Source organism: Muscardinus avellanarius, assembly GCF_963383645.1.
Source record: "Muscardinus avellanarius genome assembly, chromosome: 1".
Taxonomy (NCBI): Eukaryota; Metazoa; Chordata; class Mammalia; order Rodentia; family Gliridae; genus Muscardinus; species Muscardinus avellanarius.
Window position 1 is genome coordinate 81,980,451 of NC_137786.1, and position 22,109 is coordinate 82,002,559.

General features: G+C 37.1%; 1 protein-coding gene across 1 annotated transcript in view; it reads right to left on the reverse strand.

Annotated features, from left to right (window-relative positions):
* The window catches only part of ELL2 (elongation factor for RNA polymerase II 2), a gene marked incomplete at both ends in the record, with an annotated part of 76,840 nt that overhangs the window by 44,973 nt on the left and 9,758 nt on the right, over positions 1-22,109 (reverse strand). Inside the window, one exon of the mRNA XM_080698320.1 lies at positions 14,018-14,065. Coding sequence (XP_080554446.1) covers positions 14,018-14,065 — 48 coding nt within the window. The remainder of the gene's footprint in view (positions 1-14,017; positions 14,066-22,109) is intronic.

Here is a 22,109-nt window from a genome sequence, read left to right on the forward strand (position 1 = left end):
ATTATCTCAAAAAGTATCATTTTTGAATTATTATCTCAAAAAGAATCCATGAATTATTAAAAAAAAAACCTCTCCTCACTATACTGGGAGAAACATGAATAACATAATGGCAAAAAATTCAAAAGCATTTCTTCTGGCACTATTAGATGAAGACAGTTAACTCTGACACTACCTTCATGGTATTCTAAAACACTGCATTATTTCACCCATCCCAGATATTAGGAAAATAACAGCCAGTTTTTTAAACATTATTAAAAGTATATATATATATATATATATATATATATATATATATATGTGTGTGTGTGTGTGTGTGTGTGTGTGTGTGTGTGTGTGTGGTACTGAGGGTGGAACCCAGGGGCTTTTCTACCTCCAGGCTATACTCCCAGACCTATTTTATATTTTAATTGGAAACAGGGTCTCACTAAGTTGCTGAGAACCTCACTAAGTAGCTGAGGCTGGCTTCGAACCTGTGTGATCCTCCTGTCTCAGCCTCCCAAGCGCTGGAATTACAAGCATGCGGCACCACGCCCGGCTAAAAGCCTATTTTTAAAATTTAGAACACAGGTATTCCATACTTGCAGGGGACACACCTTGCAACTGCATTCAAAGAAAGGTACAAACAGCAGCGGAGCTGTCTGAGGACGGCTGGGCAATTTAATGGTGGCAGTTACTAAAAATGTGAATAGCATTCATATCTTCTGATCTAGTAAATTCCATATCTAGGAATCTCTCCTGAAGAAATAATTAGAGGTGGAAATAAAGTATTATGAACAAGGATATTCCTTATAACATTGTTATTGTTATATAGAAACCATATATGTAATAGGAGGAAGGCTAAACAAAGATAATGTGTCCATACAATGAAATATTAGGTAGTTACATAGAAGTAAGGTTTACTATAGGAAAATGTTGATGATATATATTAAATAAAAAATAATGGAATATAAAAAAAATAGATGGCCACTAAATTTCTTTCTTTCTTTTTCTTTTAGCCCTAGCCCTATATTTTGTTCTTTATTTTGAAACAGTGTCTCACTGAGTTGCAAAGGTCCTCACACTAAGTAGCTGAGGCTGTCCTCGAACCCGGATCCTCTTGTCTCAGCCTCCCAAGTACTCGGATTACAAGTGCACACTACCACACACAGCTCATAATTATTTTTGTGTATGTTTATAGCGTTCTAAATTGTTCATTCACTTTGTTTTTCAATCAGAAACAATAATGGCTGCATAAAAATAAACTATATTTTAGATTATCACTCTGATACTTGTCCTTCATGACTTAGGCAACATATACTTTTGAAAGAATCTAGAGATTGCTTTTTTACAGTAAAGAGTCAAAAATTGTGAAATGTCAAGACTTTAGCCAAAATAAACCCTGGGTTCATAATGATCCTATTTTTCAAGTTCTCTAAGGAAGGAACAGAACACTATCTTCCCTTAAAAAAACAAAAACAAAAAAGAAACAAAACAAAACAACAAACATCCTTAGCACAAAGTTCCCCTTCATGGCCAAATCCTGAATCTCAGAGAGCTGTGGAAATAAAAGTAAGTCAGCATCATCTGTGGAAATGGAGCATTCCTGAAAACACTACTTTCTTATCTACCAGGACTGAGTATAAAGAATTACTGATAGGACTCGAGTGAGGGAACTAAAAAGCATGCAGATCAGTCATAAGAAAGGAGTTCTTAGTATGGATCAGTAGAATATTACTATATTCATAAATATGGCTAAGGCCTTATATTCTCATTCTAAAATAAGGTATCAGCCAGGTGTGATTAAAAGGTGAACACCTGTACTTGGGAGGCTGAGATAGGAGGATCACAGGTTTGAGGATAGCCTCAGCAAGTAGTAATAGCCTTTTTCAAAATTAAAAATAAAATAGGGTTGGGGGTATAGCTTGGAAGAATAATGCTCCTGATCTCAACCCCCAGTAAAACTCACACACACACACACACACACACACACACACACCCCTAACATAACTTGAGTGATTAATAAGACTGTCTCTTGAGGCTGCTTATCTACCAACTCTTTCCTGATGGAGGTTCAATTTAGTTCTTATTCAGGTCTCTATTGCATTCTGAGTTTTATTACCCTGTGCCCCCAAAGGATCTCATTTTTAAAAATTCAACTATTACTTTTCATTCCCTTAATTTGTCCCTTCCATATTGTATACTTTTCCTCAGGACACTTCATATTGCCACTGCTAGAAAGTGTCAAGTGTTAACTCAGAAAGAAAAATGGCCCCTCCTGCATCTTTGATAACACCAGCAACTCTGCCTGTACCACATCCCACGGAGGAGAGAGATTACAGACAGGGAGAACGCTTTCCTTCTCCACCGATAGATGACAAAGCAACTCTAATAAGTAGCACAAGCAAGATATTCACTGGTGTCTAACTATAGATAAATTCTCAAGACCTGCTTTCTTTACTCTCCTTGACAACCTGTTTTTTTTTTAATCCTTTAATATTCAGCTGTTCTCTTAGAGTCTCGTCATATTTAAACTTGGCATCTCTGAAATTTCTTTTATGTTTATAAAACAATTAGGAAATCTAGATAGCAAATATGTTCTGGTTTTTCTCATTTAATCCAAGATGACAAATGATGCTTAGAATGAATGGTAATGAGAAAAAGATTTAATTTACATAATATTTGATTCTACAAATAAAAACAGCATGAGTTATAAAGCTTGACGACATAATGAACACCCGTAAGCTGGCCTCTCGACCAGAGAGCCACTGTTCTCACTGTTGTGATCATCAGTCCTGGTTTGATTTTTAATAACTTCGTCTCACAGAAAACCAGCACAATATGCTGTTTGATTCTGCTTGTTACTAAACTTTGTAAAATGACGTCATACCACGTGTAGTCATCTGCTCGGCTGGCGTTTTTACTCCCATGCTGCAGAGTTAGAATTATGTCGCTGCGTTTTACTGTTGCAGACTCTTCCACTGAATGACCAAACTACAGTTCATCTCTATTAGCCACCGCTGTTCTTAATTAGTGTGAACAAAATTTGGCAAAAGGAGCGTCTTAGTAATTAAATGCAGCAATACTCATAATTTAAGTATTGGCATGTAAACCAATATTCATTGAAAAAATAATTATTTAAATATGGTTTCATAGCCGAATTCCATCTGTAAATCTACTTCTTTCTTCTTACTTTTGGATTTCAAGGTATAATTAAACCCTAGAAAATGTCCTTTGGAGTTGCTTCTTTTATTTATTATTTATTTATTCATTTATTTTGGTGCTAGGGATTGAATACAGGGGCATTCTATCTCCAAACTACACCTCCAGCCCTATTTTATTTTTTATATTCAAACAAGGCCTCACTAAATTTGTGAGGCTGGCTTTCAACCTGCAACCCTCTTTTCTCAGACTCCCAAATATTAGGATTACAGATGTGCACCATCACACCTGGCCAGAAGTTACTTCTTAAAAATCCTTTTGTTCTAAATCCCCAAGGCTAATCTCCTGTGGATAACTCCATCTTGATAGAATAGGGTATGGAATGTTACTTGAATATATATGTATAGCCTGTCCCAAACTAACAACACACCCTGTGTCTCTTATCTCTTCTGCGTTCATCTATTTCAGATCATTTTTTTTTTTTAAACTGGGGTTTCTGGAAGCCCTTCTACCTCCAGGCTACACTCCCAGACCTATTTTATATCTTTATTTGGAAACAGGGTCTCTTAAGCCAGCGTGTCTGGCTTCGAACCAGCACGATCCTCCTGTCTCCGCATCCCAAGTGCGGGGATTACAAGTGTGCACCACCATGCCCGGCCTATTTCAGATCTTGAATGATGGCCTTGCTGTTCAGCCAAAAACTAAAAAGAACTACACATGACTCTTTCTTCTATATCCATATATATGTATGTATGTATTAACCAAGTTGAGGCAGCTACTGGAAAAGCAAGCTAAAATGCTAATCTGACCACATAACTCCCTGACTAAAAATTTTTAAGTAGATAATAATCTTTTGTGGTTTATTTTTTGTTTGTTTGTTTTGTGGTGCAGGGGATCACAATGATCACTTCAGGCATGAGGCAAGAGTTCTACCACTGAGCTATACCTCCAGCCCCTCCTTCAGTGGTTTTTTTTTTTAATGTAGTGGATTGCGACCAATTTTTTTTTTTTTTTTAAATGTGGTACTGGGGATTGAACCCTGGGCATTCTACCTCCAAGCTACAGCCCCAATCTTTTGTTTTGAAACAGGGTCTCACTAGGTTGCTCAGGGTCTTGCTTAGCTGCTAAGGCTGGTCTTGAACCTGTGATCCTCCTCTCAGCCTCCCAAGTACTAGGATTATAGGTGTATGCCATCAGGGTTCTTTTTAAATGAAAAAATAAAATAGAATATATCAGGGTGCATTGAAAAAGTGAAGGTAAACATTATGTTGTGGAACTGTGTCAAGGTGTATATGTACAAATGTAAAGGGCCACAAAGTAAACTGTCTTATGAGAACTGTCTGTAAATGTGTTTGAAAGACATTTAACTCTGGGAGTAGTTTTCTCCTACTAGAAAGGTCAGAGATCTTATGCAGACACTGATGGAAGTCACCAACCTTCTGAGAAGAGGTTTACTTATCTACACATACTATATGCTTATGTTCTCATGATAGTGAACTTAACTACCAAAAGAAAACCTGGAAGAGGGGATATCTTAAAACTAGCTCTCAAGACCTCAAAGACCCACAGAAAGAATTTATAGATAAGAAGCACCGATCCGCAAGGTGCAATCATAATTTTAAGAAAGTAGGGATATTTCCCACACCACTTTGCTCCTGCATGTTAAGCATGAAAAGCATTTTCCCCTTTCTTTTATCAGCTAACTCCTGGTAATCCTTTAGAACTCAGCTCAAACATGGCTTCTTCTCTGAGGCCTTCCTGACAATCACTCTTGCACCTGCTAGTTGGGAAGGCACTCAACAAATGCTTGCATGAATCTGAAAATGAACAGAAATGCTCACTGAACATTTATTAAGGGGAGGTAGATTAGTGCAGCAATGGGAACAGATGCCTGGACCTGAGTGTAGGCTCTTTCAACAAGTTATATAACTTCAACAAGTCATTACATAAGTGTCAGCAAGTAATATAGCTCCAAAGAACCTGCTCTATACTGCAATGAGGAATGAGAATAATATATGTAAAGTGCTTAGCACAGAGTTCTTAGCAGTAATAGTAAATTTTAAGATAACTTGGAAAATAATTGGAATTTATAAACAAAAAACAGAAACTGTTCATTTTATGTTAAATACTAAAGAAAAATTTAAGACCTTAGAAGAATTTGAAAATGCTTAATCTGATAATACAAATTCAAACTACATCTGTAGGCTTTAAAAATTCTTAACAATAAGCTGGGCATGGTGGCTCATGCTTGTAATCCCAGAGCTTGGGAGGCTGAGACAGGAGGATCACACGGGTTCAAAGCCAGCCTCAGCTACTTAGTGAGGCTCTCAGCAACCTAGTGAGACCCTGTTTCTAAATAACATATAAAATAGGTCTGGGAGTATAGTCTGGAGGTAAAAAAGCCTCTGGGTTCTACCCCCAGTACCACACATACAAAAAAAAATTCTTAACAATAAAACTTTTCTCCTCTAAAGTTGTTTGCAAAACAAGTTACTTTAATAAGTTAATATTTTGGGCCCAAAGAAAAAGTTGAGAGCATTCTTGTTTCACATTCTCATCCCTTTCAGCTTAGATCACAATCACTGCTTGTGAAGCTTGGCATGGAAGAGCATGCCAGTAATCGCAGTACTTGGGAAGCTGAGACAGGAGGACCAAAGGTTTGAGAATAGCATCAGCAACACAGGGAGACTCTCGATAACCTAGCAAGACCCTGCTTCTAAACAAAAACAAAAACAAAACAACAAAAATAAAAAGGACTGGGGGTTTAGAAAACAAAATAAATAAATAAAAAGGACTGGGGGTGTAGCTTTCAGATGCAATTCTCCTGGGTTCAGTCCCTAGTACCACACACAAAAAAAGAAACATAAAAACATACTTTCCCTGTTAATTCTTCAGATTATATGACATACCAAGCTACTAATAATACACAAGTCAGAAAAGGGTGGGCTTAGAAAGGTTTTTAAAAAACTCTGAGTTTCATATATATATATATATATATATATATATATATATATATTTTTTTTTTTTTTTTTTTTTTTGATACTGGGGATGGAACCCACCTGAGCTACACCACCAGCCCTATTTTTTATTCTTTATTTTGAAACAGGGTCTCACTGAGTTGCAAAGGGCCTCACTAATAGCTGAGGCTATTCGCGAACTGTGATCCTCCAGTTTCAGCCTCTCAAATGCTGGGATTGCAAGCATACATATGCCACCACACCTGGCTTCGGTACAATTTTTTTACAGTAAATAAAAATTCCCTAAATACTTCTGTTGTATTGCTATGAAGTGCTTTTAAGGTGCCAGAACTATGAAAAATTCATAATTTTCTGTACCACTATATAATATAAAATACTGAAAAACTGAGACCCAATGTCAAAATGCCACTGACAATGAGGTGCATTATAAGTTCAAAGAATTTACATGCTAAAAAGAAAAAAAAAAAAAGGAATTTCACACACCTTAGAATCAATGATACTTAGTAGTTTGTTGTTGTGTTAAATATTGTTTGAAATAAGATAATAAGATCTGGGGTTTGGACATAGTCTTGAAAAGGTTTTGCCTGCTTCAAATTATAATTTTTTTTTTTTTGATGGAAAAAGATATAGAACCCAGAGGCATTCTAATTCCAAGCTAATTCCCAGCTCATTACAGAGACTTGCTAGGTTTCTGAGAGCCTTGCTAAGTTGCTGAGGCTGGCTTTAAATCTGCGATTCTCCTGTCTCAGCCTCCCAAGTACTGGGATTACAAACATGTGCCACCACACCCAGATCAAATTTTAAGTTTTTAAAACACCTTTTTCTTACAAGCTCATTGTGTATATCTAGAATAGGGCCTTTCACACACTAAGAGGTCAACACCTATTTAATACTCAGGGGTCAAACTGAAAGAATGGTTAACCATAAGAGCCATAGGTGGCATATAAGGGTAAAATGATCATTTTCCGAGCTTAAAAAAGTGAGTGCTATTAAAGTGACACTGTCTACAACAGAGATGACTCAATTTCACAAGTTTCAGTTTTAGTGGGAAACTAACAAAACAAACCCAAAGTCATCAGAGGCAGATTTTATTAGCAAACAGATAATGTCAGAAGTAAGAGACAGCATTCTAAGGTCTTATTTATCTTTGTCTACACGGCCCACTGTGGTGCCTGCATGTTTGCTCAATAAAGACAGTGATCAGCTTACTGCTCAGCAATTTATAATACTTGTGGCATCTTCAGGATTCAGTCATAGTTCCAATCCCTGCTTCCCTATACCATACAGGTCCAGTTTGGTCAAAGAGCAAGATGAGCACCTCTGTTTTGGGAGCCTTGTCTAGCTGTAGCCCTTCTTGGGGGGGGGGGGGGGCTTAGGGCCTGTGTAAAGCTGTGGACTTTCAGATAGTTTCTTCAGGTACCATAAACCCTCCCACCCACTGCCATTCTCTACTCTTCCAGGCAGGGGCTTGTCTGAGTTCTCTGATGCCTAAAGTGGTAAGCAGCCATTTTGTGAAGAAAGAGGTGTTGGATATAGCTCATTGTTTCTGCTTATTTAGGAAAAATAGAGGCTGGTCCTCATCCAGAAAGAAGAGGAGGATAGAGGTTAGTGGCATCATGAAATAGAGCAGCTGGTCAATCTATAATAGCTGCAAGCTATGATTCCATTATTGTTTGATATAATGAGTTTCCAGAGGCAGCTCATACTTGTAGCTAACATGAGATTTAAAAAATATGTGTGTATGTGTGTGTATATATAAGCTAAAACCTTTTTAAACCTAGGTAATTTACTACTTTATGAATATCTAGTAAATCAATATATGGGCAAAGAGCTACAATTCAATGTAAATATTAAAATAAATACTATCTATACATGTTAACCACTATAATATTTTTAAAAAATGGAAAGAAAACTGCTATTACAAAAGCATATAATTTTAACATCCTTCTAGTATTAATTACGTTCACAGTCAGGAGTATAAAGGTAACTGTTAGCACCCCTCTGAGCAGACTGACTAAACACAACTGTTGGGAAAACCAGTGGGCTAGCCCAATCAAAAAGGCCAGGGAAGAACCCAGAGGGAAGGCATATCATCTAAGACAGAATGGTAGTGCTGGGGATTTATTTTTGTCTTTGCTGCTTGTTTCAAGCTGATAGTTATCTTTGCTTCCCAGGTACCAAGTGGGGTAGGGAAGGGCAGTAGGTGGGAAACATTTTCAAGGCGGGTTGAAATTGCCTACTAATTTCAAATACTGTATAATTTAGTTTTTCAGACCCCATCTTCTTTCTAGCCCCACAAAGTAAAATAAATAACACAATCTTTTTGAATGCTGTGCTAAATTTGAAGATTAAAAAAAAGAAGAAGAAAAAAACCAACCCTCTGTTATTTGGAGTTAATGACTCTCCTGCAAGGGTTTTATAGAACTAGTCAAGCCTTTAAAGTTAGCAGTTAAATGCCGATTTAATCTTCAGAAGGTCATGGTGCCTTTTTGGAAGGCATACATTTAGAACTAGTTTGGCTGGCTATTCCTTGTTCATTCTTGGAAAAGTGTGTGTGACTCAGTGTTTCGCTCAGTTTAGAAAATGCATAGTACTTACAGAAAGTATTTCCTATTTCCAATTCTTTTCTTAAAATAATTTCTAAAAATTGTATCTGCAAAACTACCTTCTATTTTTTTAAACCCTCTGGGATTGTTGAGTCTAAAGTAAGCAATTAAATTAGAAAGAATTTAGGGGCAACATTATCATAAGAAATATTGCATTAATATGGGGCCTGGAACCTCATATTGTGACCAAGTTAACATTATTTCTCATTGCTGTGGCAGTCATCCCTGGACATCAGTGCCCGTGGCCACAAGCAATTCAGCTATGCAACACCAGACACCATGCACTGTGAACCAGCAGATGTGGCCATTATTTGCTGTTGAAAACTTTGCCATTTCGGATTTTATCTCAATTATATCATGCCATGAGTCTACCTATATGTGTTTCTAAGGGTGTGTGCACAGTTCTAAAGAGATAATTGTAAAATTTTACATTGCCAGAATATGGCATTTCCACCTACTACAACTTTTGTTTAAAATACTTATTGGTGATTCATGCCAATCACCAGTAAACACATGATCCATGTTCTGGATAGTTTCCTATTTTCTATAAAAGTTCTAAGTGAAGGATTCTGGATAAATTCTTCATTATTAATTCTCCCTGAGTATTTGTCTGTATTTGTCAGACTATAAATACCCTGAAGAGAAGCCCATATCTTGCCCATCCCTGAATCTTTTCATACTCAGCACTTAACAAAGAACTTGGCTTCAATAAGGGAGGAAAAAAGGTGCATGAGACAAGCAGAACAATAAATTAATCTATTAGCATATTGGTTGTTTAGACATCTATTTATAGTTTAGAATAATTACATTAGTTGGTAACGGCATCAGTAACAACTGCCATTATGAGAAAATATAGAGTAACTTTGTTTCCAGTAATTCTTTTAAAGCTTTTACAGTATAAGGGCTGGAGATGCAGCTCAGTGGTAGAGTGTTTGCTTAGCATGCACAAGGCTTTGCTTTGAATCTCTAGTATACTCACCCCACCAAAAAAAAAAAAAAAAAAAGTATCTTAAAGCTATACAGTAAGCCAGGTCGTGGTGGTGCATGCCTGTAATTGGGAGGCTGAGAAAGGAGCATCGCAGTTCGCAAAGAGCCTCAGCTACTTAGTGAGGCCTTTTGCAACACAGTGAGACTCTGTTTTAAAATAAGGAATAAAAAAAGTACGGGTGGGGGGTGTAGCTAGAGGTAGAATGCCCCTGAGTTCCATCTCCAGTAACACACACACACACACACACACACACACACACACACACACACACGCTATATAGTATATTGGGAAGAACTTTTCACTATATTTACACCTCTGCCTCTATGTCTTTAGATGAGAAACTTTTGATAAGCATAAAAATCATTTAGTTTTTAAAAATTCACTGCATCATAAATCTTTGGAAAATATTTACTGGTCATTTTCTGTATCTGCTTAAAATAAATATGAGTATATTGGTTCTTAAAATACCTATTTTAAATTAGGCATGGTGGCACATGTCTATGATCCCAGTACTTGGGAGGCCAAGACCGGAGGATCATAGGTTTGTGGCAAGTCTCAGCAACTTAGTGAGAACCTGTTTCAAATTAAAACATAAAAATAGGACTGGGAGTGTAGCTCAGAGGTAGAATGCCTCTGGCCTAAATCCTTAGTACCACCACCAGAAAAAAAAAGGGGGGGTGTTATTTGATCGCTTTCGGAAATTAGGTAATTATGCTGAATGTTATAACTTAAACACCTCAAAGCCCACAAGAATCTTTCCAGTTATCCTTTATGTTTAAATATGCTGGCCAACTGTTAGGCATAATCGTCGAAAATCTCTACTTATGAGTAAGTATCCTAGGTATGGATTAGAACTTTGAAGATAATTTGGTTGACCACACCCTTCAAAATCAACAAGGCATTTTTAGATGATGACTCCAGCTCCTGACATTCTAGAGTTTAGTCATCAGAATCAATTGTTCCTATAGGTATGTTATCTTTCTGAATCCAGAAAATGCCCTCAAATTCCAGAGTGCCCTCTTTCACTAAGGGAAAAGGATGAGATGAACTGTGAGCAACACAATTTGTGTTGTTTTATGCTATAAAGACTGTTGTCCAAGTGTGATTATAAAAATTCAAGTAATCAGTGATTCTTAGAATTTCACTCTTTAACAGCATACTGCTATACTTTAATGTTTCTGTCTGATTTTATTTAAAAGTTAACTTTAGCCTAAGAGAACATGTTTGAGAAGCAAAGTAAATATACTTTACAGCTAACCTGCCAAGACTTAAATTTTGTCCATCTTAAGACATTACCAAGAGTGGAGGGAAGGCTATAATTAGTAACAAGGAATCGCATAACCATGCCATGCTTAGCATAAGTCTAATCAAGGAAACAGAAGATAATTTTAACATATGTTCACTTTTATTTATTTATTTATTTATTTTTTTTTGGTGGTACTGGGGTTCCTGGAAGGCCTCCTTCCTCCGGGCTACACTCCCAGACCTATTTTATATTTTTGAAACAGGGTCTCTTACGCCAGCACGGCTGGCTTCGAACCTGCGCGATCCTCCTGTCTCCGCCTCCCAAGCGCGGGGATTACAAGCGTGCGCCACCATGCCCGGCTATGTGTTCACTTTTAAAAGAATATTTTAACAATGCTTCAATTATACCTACAAATGACACTACCATGATAGTTAAGGCACATTTTCAATCATGTTTTTTGGTAACTTATTTATTTTATTATAGTTAGTTCCTCTGTAAATTTTCATTGATGTTTCCATCATGTTTGGTGTAAAGAGAAAAATAACATTTCTCACTAAGGGAAAGTATCTTTTGCGGGAAATCCATATTTAAACCTTTCGTTTTAAAGCCCTAGACATTTTCCACATAGGAAAATTCTTTTGGCATATTTTTCCAAGGTTTTTAAAGATCTGAGCAATGCTAGCTTATCATGGCTCTCAAGAAAAACAGAGGAACCCTATACAGAAGACCCGCACATTTACAGCTCTGCATATGCCCTGTGGGCTGTGCCAACCCACTCTCTCCCCTCTAATGACTCTTTGTTTTTACCAAGTCCCAAAGGGCTGGGGAGAGTTCAGCAAAGAGATGGGGGAAGGGCAGATGGAATGCAGCTGCAGCCTCTAAAACAATGCTGAGTCCATATATTTTGTTCCCAGTTAGAATAATAAAAAGGGTGATGGGTTGAGGAGACAGAGCCAGAATAAGGTAGGAGCAAGCCTCCTATAGCTCTCAGGCTGCTGCACCTCTACCCCTCATCTACTGTACCAAACTCAGACACCATTGATTTGGCCTAAAAAGCTTTTCTGCTAAAATTAAAAAACCCATTAAGATTTAAACCTACCAGTCACTTATAACTGAATTACTTTTTTCAGCAAACTATTTGCAGGTAAGGGAGTGGAAGAAAAGTGGGGAGGCAAAGACAATCCAGGGAAGCGTGTACACGTGTACACAGGAAAGCAGAAGGAAGAGGCAGGTGGAGAATTCAAAATTCCATTTGGGAGGCTGGGACTGGAGGATCGCGGTTCGCAGTCAGCCTCAGCTACTTAGCGAGGCCCTCTGCAACTTAGTGAGACCCTGTTTCAAAATGAAGAATAAAAAAATAGGGCAGGGGGGTGTAGCTTGGAGGTCCAATGCCCCTGGGTTCCATCTTCAGACCCCCCCCCAAAAAAAAAAAAAGAATCAAATGCCCAACATTTCAAATATAAAGCTGTCTGCTTTCTGATGGTACCAAGGGGGTGGAGGCAACCAGTATGCCAGAGAAAACCATGCTCCTTCCCAGATTGCTAAAAGCTGCAAGTGTCAGAATTGAGTTTGGAAGCTTGCATGTATTATCGCTTCCCTGTCATTTAGTCTTTTGATCCCTTTTGGTACTTCCTAAAAAATGTCTTTACTTGCATTTCCCTAGTCTTGCTAGGGTAGAGAGAGAATTAAGGGAAGCAGCTGCCCCACAACTTCTAGTGAGAGAAATGCAGATCAAAGTTTCCTTTCCTCCCCTAAGTCTCGCTTCCCTTCCAGATAACAATTTGCTGAAAATCCATAGATTTCTATGGAACTGGAGGTGTTAGGTCTGCGTCTGGAATATCCCTTCAAATACTACTGACATCATTAAAACTTGCAGAAAAATTCTAGAAGCCTTAAATAAACAACTGGACGAATTCCTTAAATATAGAATCAGCACAAACTAAAGACTACCTCAAAAGCTATACAACAAAATTCAGAAGAATGCTTGTTCCAATTAGGACCCCATTCATGAACACTCAGTTACCGAGGGGGAAAAAAGAACTTCATTGTAAAGCTGTCATGTAGAAGCTGAGCTCTGACATCCACACAAACATCTCCTTTAAGTTGGCATTACACAACAGATTTCAAAGTACTGTACTCTTAGTTGAATGATATAATTAATCTGACTCTTGAAATGTTTCCAAATTGCAAAGTTTAAAATGACTGCATTCATTTACATTGGCATTTTTGCATTTTGTGACATAACAAAAATTCAAATATGTAGTTTTATAATAATCAGGAACATGAGTCTCCTCCCAGCTTGCCTTTTTTGCATGTCTAACTCATTTACAGGTATTCCAAATCCCCATGCTGTAGCTAGTATATAGGAATAGAAATGCATATTAAGTTAGGAAGCAAAAATGTTTATTTATTAAGATTAAATAGGAATAGTAATATTTAAAATAATACTGATACTACTTCTATAAAGTTTACCATCTAATGTAAACTCAAAATTTATAGGTCCATCTTATTCAAAATCATCATAAACTATGCATTTTTGCTTGTTGATTTTGGTGCTAAGGATTGACCTCAGGGCCTCTCAATTGCTAAGCAGGAGCTCTACTACCAACTCAGCTATATTCCCAGCATACTTTGCTTTTTAATGAAGCAAAGAAAAGGACACAGAAAACTGATTATTCTGTATTTTGGAAAAGCTTAATTTCTATTTATATATTTTTAACATATGTAATTAAAAAATTAAGTGTATGGACAGCAAGATTTTATTAATACCACAAAATCACAGTCATAATTTCTTGAAATTAAGTTTCTAATGGATCCTTAGTTGTTTAAATAAAACATATTCACATAATACCTTGATGCTTGAAACTTCAACTAAAAAGGTATATCGAAATTATTTAAAAGATAATTCAAGCATCTTAATGACAAAAATTTTAGTTAGTCAAAGTTCATAAAATAAAAGTGCCTGCTTATATCATGAGGGTCAAATGAAAGCAAATTTTCAAAGTTTTATGGCATGTAAGATGAATATTAGATTTTTTTGCTAAATCAATAAAGTACTCACCCCTTGAAGCCCTTGGAACTGAATTGAAGGTCGAAAAGGAATTAAATTCTATTAAAAGAAACACAAGAGAAAAAAAAAGTCTTAGTTACCATGATACAAAGCTAAATATTTCTACATTTTTAATATTTCAATTTTAAATCTATGTATTTATTGCCATAGTATATGAAAATCTTTTTGCTATATGCTTATTTTTGCATATCATTGTATTAGATGCCTCAAACCCATACAACCAAAAGGTACTTTCTGGCAATGTAGCTAATCATAGTTTTGAAACCGACTGACATAATTTGCAAAAATAATTGATATACTAATTCAATTTTACATAAAAAACTCACTGCTTAGTTTCCTGGCTTACTTACAACAGGGTTGAGAAGAAGGAAGAGATAATTGGAGGAACTCTGAAAAACTACCACAGGATACTAGAAATATAAAATTAAAACGAATCCCATTTTCTAAAAGGGATTAATTTTTATCTGAGCATCAAACAGGTTCCAATTTTCTTACAAGATTCTCTTCAGAAGAACATAATTTCTTGAACAATGTTTTTGTGATTTACTATGAGTTTTTTCATTTTATAACTTCAATATTTTATTGTAGAGTGCTGGGCATGGTGGCACAGGCCTATAATCCCAGTACTTGGAATGCTGAGACAGGAGGATCATAGATTTGAGTCCAGCCTCAGCTATTTAGCAAAATCCTTAGCAACTAAGCAATTTATTGACTCTATTTCAAAATTAAATAATAAGTCAGGCGTGGTGCCGCACGCTTATAATCCCCGCTCTTGGGAGGCTGAGACAGGAGGATCGCAAAGTTTCGAAGCCAGCCTCAGCTACTTAGTGAGGTTCTCAGCCATTTAGTGAGACCTTGTTTCCAAATAAAATATAAACTAGGTCTGGGAGTATAGCCTGAAGGTAGAAAGCCTCTGGGTTCCACCTCCAGTACCACACACACAAAATAATAATAATAATAATAATAATACTGAGCCCAAAGGTACTGGGTTCAACCCCAGAACAACAAAAAAAAATTATAGAGTTATTCTGCAATTGAAAATATTGCCCACAGTCTCCAGCATGATTTACTGTATTTCAAGGTTATGAGAATGTTTTTCTATGGGAATGCTTTTCTAAATTGCTAGAAAAAAAATTCATGGGGAAATCAATTTAGACAGTATTTAATGGTAACACTGCAAACTGTTTTTCCTACTCTTATGTCACATGTCTACCCCAAATAAAAATATAGGGCATCCATCATTCCCTTCCCTGAGCCACAGTATATTACCTGCTGTTTCTAGTTACTTCCTAAAACTTTTCTACAGAACTAAAAGTTTACTAATCAGAATTATAATAAAGAGAAAAAAATAAGCACTTCTTTAAAAGATAGACTACCTGAACATAAAAATCAAGTGGTAACATTATTATCCTTTATAAAAATGGATAACATCATGGGGAAAATATCACAATTGATACTGCTATCATTGTTCAACCACCTTAAAGAGATAATTTAACTTCAGATCTGTCAACAGAATCAAAGTACAACTGGGTGAAAATTTTATTTCTTGGAGAAGTTTAAAAAAAAACATAAAATTTTTTTGTTTTTGTGGTCCTGGAGATTTAACCCTAGGGCATTGAGCATTCTACCTCAGAGGCACACCCCCAGCTCTATTTTAATTCTTTATCTTGAAACAGCTCTAAATTGCTGGGCTGGTGGCCCACGCTTTTAAACTTGTAATCCCAGCATTTGGGAGGCTGAGACAGGAGGATCTCAGTTCAAGGCAGCCTCAGCTACTTAGTGAGGCCCTTTGCAACTCAGTGAGACCTGTTTCAAAATAAAGAAAAAAAAAATAGGGCTGGGGGTATAGCTCAGAGGTAGAATGCCCCTGGGTTCCATCCCCAGTACCGCAAAAATAAAAATAAAAACAAAACCAAAAACAGTCTAAGTTGCTGAGGCTGGCTGGGGCCTCACTAAGTTGCTGATGCTTGGCTTCAAATCTGTGATCCTCCTGTCTCAGCCTCCCGAGTACTGGGATTAAAAGCATGTGCCACCATGCCTGGCTAGTGCTTGAATTTTTAAAACCTATTTTTAGTAGTGATTCATTCTGATTCATGGGCTCTTATGAAAGAATATGAAACACAGATTGCTTTTGTGTAGGGGGACAGTAACCTTCCATGGCTAAACTTGCTCTTCCCAAGTAACGAAACTGTGCCCACGGGAGCCAGAGTCCCCACTTGTGTGGAAGTTGGGGCCCTGCAATCTGGCTAACAAAGGATCAGGTTCCAGCTTTCACAGTATCTGCATCAGCCCTGCCTCCTGAATCTCCCTTCCAATCATAACACTGCACTCCCTAGAGGAGGCTACTCCTCAACTCACAGGCTGCCTGTACCTCACCTCACCGCTGAAAACAAATTCTCCATCAAGTTCATCAATTCTTCCTTGTCAAAAGAATGTAAACTTCCCCTCAATTTTCAAATTGCTGACTTCTCCACTGGATAGCAGCATGTCTTCCATGTATTTGGAGATGCCATCCTCCCAGCTCTGTGATCGCACATTTCATTTCAAAAGCTAGCATCCTTCCTCTTTCTAGACCCACTGCTTCCTGTGGCTCACTGTTTGATGATGACTCTGAATGGCTTTTCCACTCAATTCACATTTCTCCACAGCCTGCTACTTACTACTGCTTAGGAGATGTCTGCAATGACAGGAACGTCTTACTGAATGGTAAACAATGAACTCCCCTAACCCCTCCCACCACCAAACTGGCACTTCTTTCCTACTCCCCTGGCAGTAGTACTCCTATCTTCTTGGTTCTAGAGCTCACAACCTTAGAACTAATTTATGGTCTCTTCTCAAGCCTCCATATTGTATTAGGCAATTACATGTCATTGGAACCACAGAACTCCAAATGCAGAAGAGGCCTTAGAAATAATATAGTTGATGCCCACCCCTCAGTCAATCCCCAGGCCTGTGTTCCATTTATGATGAGGCTGGGACCATATGCCTCGCTACTGGCTACTGCCATTTCTCTTGTACTACCTTGGATTCTACATACATCAGCTATGGGAGATCAGAGAATGGAGGAGAGGCCTAGTTCCTCATTCTAGAGTTTACATTTTAATTGGGGAAATCCTCAGAATAATTAGTGCTAGGCTGAGTACCACCAGGAAGGGCAGTAAGAATTCTCAAAAAGGAGAGGAGAGTAGGAGTTATAACAGATGTCAGAAAAGCCAAAGGTTTATTAAAAAGGTGGATCTTAAATAGCAGGCTAGGGGTGGGGGGAGAAGCCCTTCAAAAGAGGGAGTGCCCTGAGGAAGAAATAAAGGATAGGAGTGGGCACTGTCGGGGTAGAGGGCAGGTATGTGTGTATGTGTGTGCAGAGTTCTTTTACACTTAAAATATCAAGGAAGGGAACGAGACCTGATGATTCCTACCCAAACTTTCTTTCTCCTCAAAACTTGTCTACATTTTTAGTTTCTGTCTGCTATAATAGTTTAAATTTTCAATATCAGGCTTATCTGCTCAAAAGATTTATTGCCCTCTGGAATAATCTAGCCCTAATCCCCTCCTCATCCTCTCACTGATCTTATTCTTTTACTCTACTGGTGATTAAACCCTACAGCCCTCTAGCACTGAGCTATATGCCCAGCCATTTATATTTTTTTTATTTTGAAGCAGGGTCTAAGTTGCTGAGGCTGGCCCTGAACTTGAGTTCCTTTGCCCTTATCTTCCTGAGTTGCTGGGATTATTGGTGCACACCATCATGCTCACTGATACATCTTTTAAGTCTCGCTTTCTGTGTGACAAATAATTCTAATTTTCTGAATAAGAAAGTAACTTGATAAAAGAAGTGTTTTGGGGGAAGGCACTGAATGTCTTGTACAAAACAGATGGAGAGAGAAGGATTGGAGTACAGAAGAGCTGGGTAGATGGCTTTGAAAACAGCTCCAGGAATTCTTTAGAAATATTCTGGAAATGGTGATAAAGGCCTAAGTTAATATATGACCACACCTGGAACCAACAGGATATGCTAGACAGTGTAGACATCCTTAAGGTAAGAATGGTGACATGCACGGCAGCTTGAATATCAGGCACCAAAGAAAAATATTAAAATGGTTTCAGGGGTACCAATCATCAACTCCAGCCTTCTGCAGCAGACCCACTTGAAGTAAACTGTTAGTCTCTACCTTGGAAGCCCCTGGCCCCATTTCAGGCCCTTATCACTTGGCACATAGACAAAGGCTTTCCCACCTTCACATACTTCCAAACTATCCAAATACCAAGTAGAACCTTTTTCAGACATACACCCTTGGCATGTCACATAGCCCACAGTGGGTTCCTTCCAACTCTATACTACACATGCATCTGGACACTGGATTATTAAAGGGTAGCAACTCAGAATAAGAAGCAAATGTCTCAGAATGTTAGTTTTTTTTTTTTTTGTCCAAATGTTTCAAAGCCTAATTTAACAGTTAAGTGACTGACTTCAACTTATTTTATCTTTAAAATTTTTTTGTAAAGCCAGTCAGTTTTAAAAAGATGAGGTGAAGACTGATGGCCAAATATGATAAACTATGCTTAACTTACTAAGCACATTTCCATCAGAAATGAGTTTTTGTTTGTCTTCAAACATTGTTTTTTAGGTTTTTTTTTTTTTTTTTTTTTTTGTAATGGAGATTGAACCCAAGGGCATTGCACCTCCAAGCAATACCTCCAGCCCTGATTTACTTTGAAATAGGGTCTCACTAAGTTTCTGGGAGTCTCACTAAGTTCCTGAGGCTGGCCTCCAACTTGTGATCTTCCTGTCTCAGCTTCTCAAGTACTGGGATTATAGGTGTGGACAACCATGCCCAGCTATTTTTTAGCTTTAATTAAATATTTGCACCAAGTTGGTCCTTTGAAAATCAAGTAACCCTAGGGTTTAACTGAACAGTATTTGAGCAATAAGTAAGACAGCAATCTGATATTTACATCTAGCCAAGAAATACAAGGGCAGATTGAAACCAGCTAGGAAAACTTTTTGACAAAAAACTTCAAAAATAATAATGGTGGTGATTTTTCAGTCAAAAGACTTTGTTACTTCTTAGTTTCACTGTTTTTACTTATCAAATTAACTATTTCTCATGAAAAGCAAAGTATTCTTAAGGATAGAAGTATAGACAGTACTAAATTGCTCATAGGTTTAGTTATATTATTGGTGTTTACTATTGCAAGCCTATGCCACTACAACAAAACTTGCTCTATGACCAAAGAGATTTGTGTTCACTTATTTCCAGGAATTATTCCTCCACAAATAGCAGCACTATAAAAGTAATATATAACTTATTCAAAAATTTCACAGAGTAAGTTTACTCTGTAATATTAGTTCCTGACATGATCCCTTTAGAGTGGAAGAAAAGGAGAAAAGCTCAGGTTTCTTTGGAGTAATAAAAGAAAGTCAGTAAATAAAGGTAGTTCAAAACTGTCTCTTGAATATTTATATTTTATTTATCCAGGTAAACAAATTAGATCTATGGTTACTTTTATTACCACATCAAACATCATCAGTTTTGTAAATATATTAACATAAGAAATAGCATTCTGGTCCAGGAAAAGAATGATTTCTTTAAGAAACCTAAATATCTTCTTTTACCCATGTATTTAAGTTATACATACATACATAAATATATTGTTTTTTCTTTTTCTTTTTTTTTTTTTTTTTGCAGTTCTGGGGATTGCACCCAGGGCATTCGACTTCCAAGCTCACCCCAGCCCTATTTTATTCTTTATTTTGAAATAAGGTCTCACTAAGTTACGAGGACCTCACTAGGTACCTGAGGCTGACCAGGAACCTGCAATCCTCCTGTCTCAGCCTCTCAAGTACTGGTATTACAAGTATGCACCACCACAACCAGCTAGTTGTATTATATTTCACGATAAAGATATTGCCATACATTTCCAAGTCAAATATCATTTTGGAACTTTGCCTTAAACCAGACAATGGTGATGGTTCAGTGGCTGGTTTAAGTGAGGGATTTTTTTTTTTTTTTTTTTTTTTGGTGGTACTGGGAGTGGAACCCAGGGGCTTTTCTACCTTCGGGTTATACTCCCAGACCTATTTTATATTTTATTTGGAAACAGGGTCTCACTAAATTGCTGAGAGCTTCACTAAGTAGCTGAAGCTGGCTTTGAACCTGTGCCATCCCAAGCATGGGGATTACAAGCGCAGGCCACCACGCCCAGCCTAAGTGAGATTGTTTTAAGAAACCAGTTGCCATTTATTGAGTGCTTAAAATGTGTCAAGTACTCTCATCATTTTTGCCATCATCTCCAGGAATTTTCACAAATGCTCTGTTTTTAGATGCTTCTGTTTTTATTTCTTGTATAAGTTCTTTATAGCTACACAGCTAAATAACCTGGGACTCAAACCCTGTAACACTAAGAATGATGCTCTTGTTCACCCCCTCTCACTTTAAGAACTGTGTTTGTGCCCATGGTTTTATATAACTATTTTCCTGCCCCTTTTCAAAAATAGGTGCTTAAAATTTGAAAAATCTGAAAGTTAAAGAATTAAGAACTGATATTAAGTCACAATTTTGGTTTTGTGCTGTGATATTCCCCGTAAAAATAATGTCAGGCAATCTAAAGAATGTTTTCAGTTGTATGAGTAAACAGTACTAAGTAGATAGGATTCTTTCCTGAGCTACCACTCATATAAAGTAGATCATCTTTCTTTCCTAAAAGAGGCAATACTTGGGAGGCTAAGACAGGAGGATCATAGGTTCAAGGTCAACCTCAGCTACTTAGTGAGAACCACTGCAACTTAGTGAGACCTAGTTCCAAACAAAAAGAATAAAAAATAGGGCTGTGGGTGTTAATTAAGAGGTAGAAAACAACTGGGTTCTATCCCCAGTACTGCAAAAGTCTTGTTCTTTATAATAAAAAAATTCTTCTTTATAATCTCACCTGATAGAGAATCCAAAGAGTATCTAATAATTATAACCACTGTAATAATAAAAATCTAGTTAGGGAGAGGAAGAAAAAAGAAAATTGGAGCTAAAGCAGGAAATAGCACAGAAAATCACAGTTGATCCTGAAAGATCAAATATACTCATCTCTTGTCAAAAGCTGGCAATATATTTAGAATGATACAAGATGTGAAATTTAAAGATAATACAAAGTACTTTAACAAACAGTATCTCCCTTGCTTCAGAACTTTTATTAGATGCCAAAAAGAAGAGTCATTAAGCTTCACAAAACCAATCTCGTATTTTGCTTTGTGAGTCAATCCAATCTTAGCTGCAGGAGAAACTCCTTTTCTATAGATCTGGAAAAACAAGATCAAAGAGCGCATGAAGTAAAGAATAATTTCTTTCTAGCCATTACAGACAGAAAAGAATGGGATACAAAACAGGGATTACCAAAACAGTAGGAAGAAAACTAATTTATTTAACACAATCTTTGTTTTGAAAGATAGCTTCTGAAAAACTACAGCTGACTAATGCAGGTTAAATAAAAAAAAAAATTACTGTTTTAAAAATCTTAGGATTTCAAACGGTTCAACGTGGAAGGCAAAAGTCCTACCTGAAAAATCAGCCAAATGTTAGTTACTGTGACCCAGCTTTTCAACCAACAACACTTGAAGCACAACATCCCATCATTTTTTTCCAAGAGCTTAATGTGGGCCTTATAATTGTATTAAAAGCTTACATATCAAATTTGACTTATAAAAGCAAATAAAGCTTTGTTCCAGGGGATCTTGATTTCTGGAGCAGAAGTATAAAGAGAAGTGGTAAAATAGGATTAGACTAGAAGATGGAGATTATTTTTTAAAAAACTGTAAACTGATAAAATGCAGCATCTAAATCACTTTAGATTTATCTATTAAGGAGCTCGACACTGGGAAGCTACATGATTATACTCCATTTTAAGAGATTATTCTGGTTGCTCTTTGGAATGGAGTATGGGTGAAGAGTAGAAAACTTGAGGCTAGCTGAAGTCCCGGCAGTGATCCCGAGGAGAGATGATGGTGGATGGGACTGTACAGCGGTAATGGCTGGAGTTAGATTTTAGATATTTTGAACACTGACAGGACTTGCTGATGAATCAAATGTATCAATAA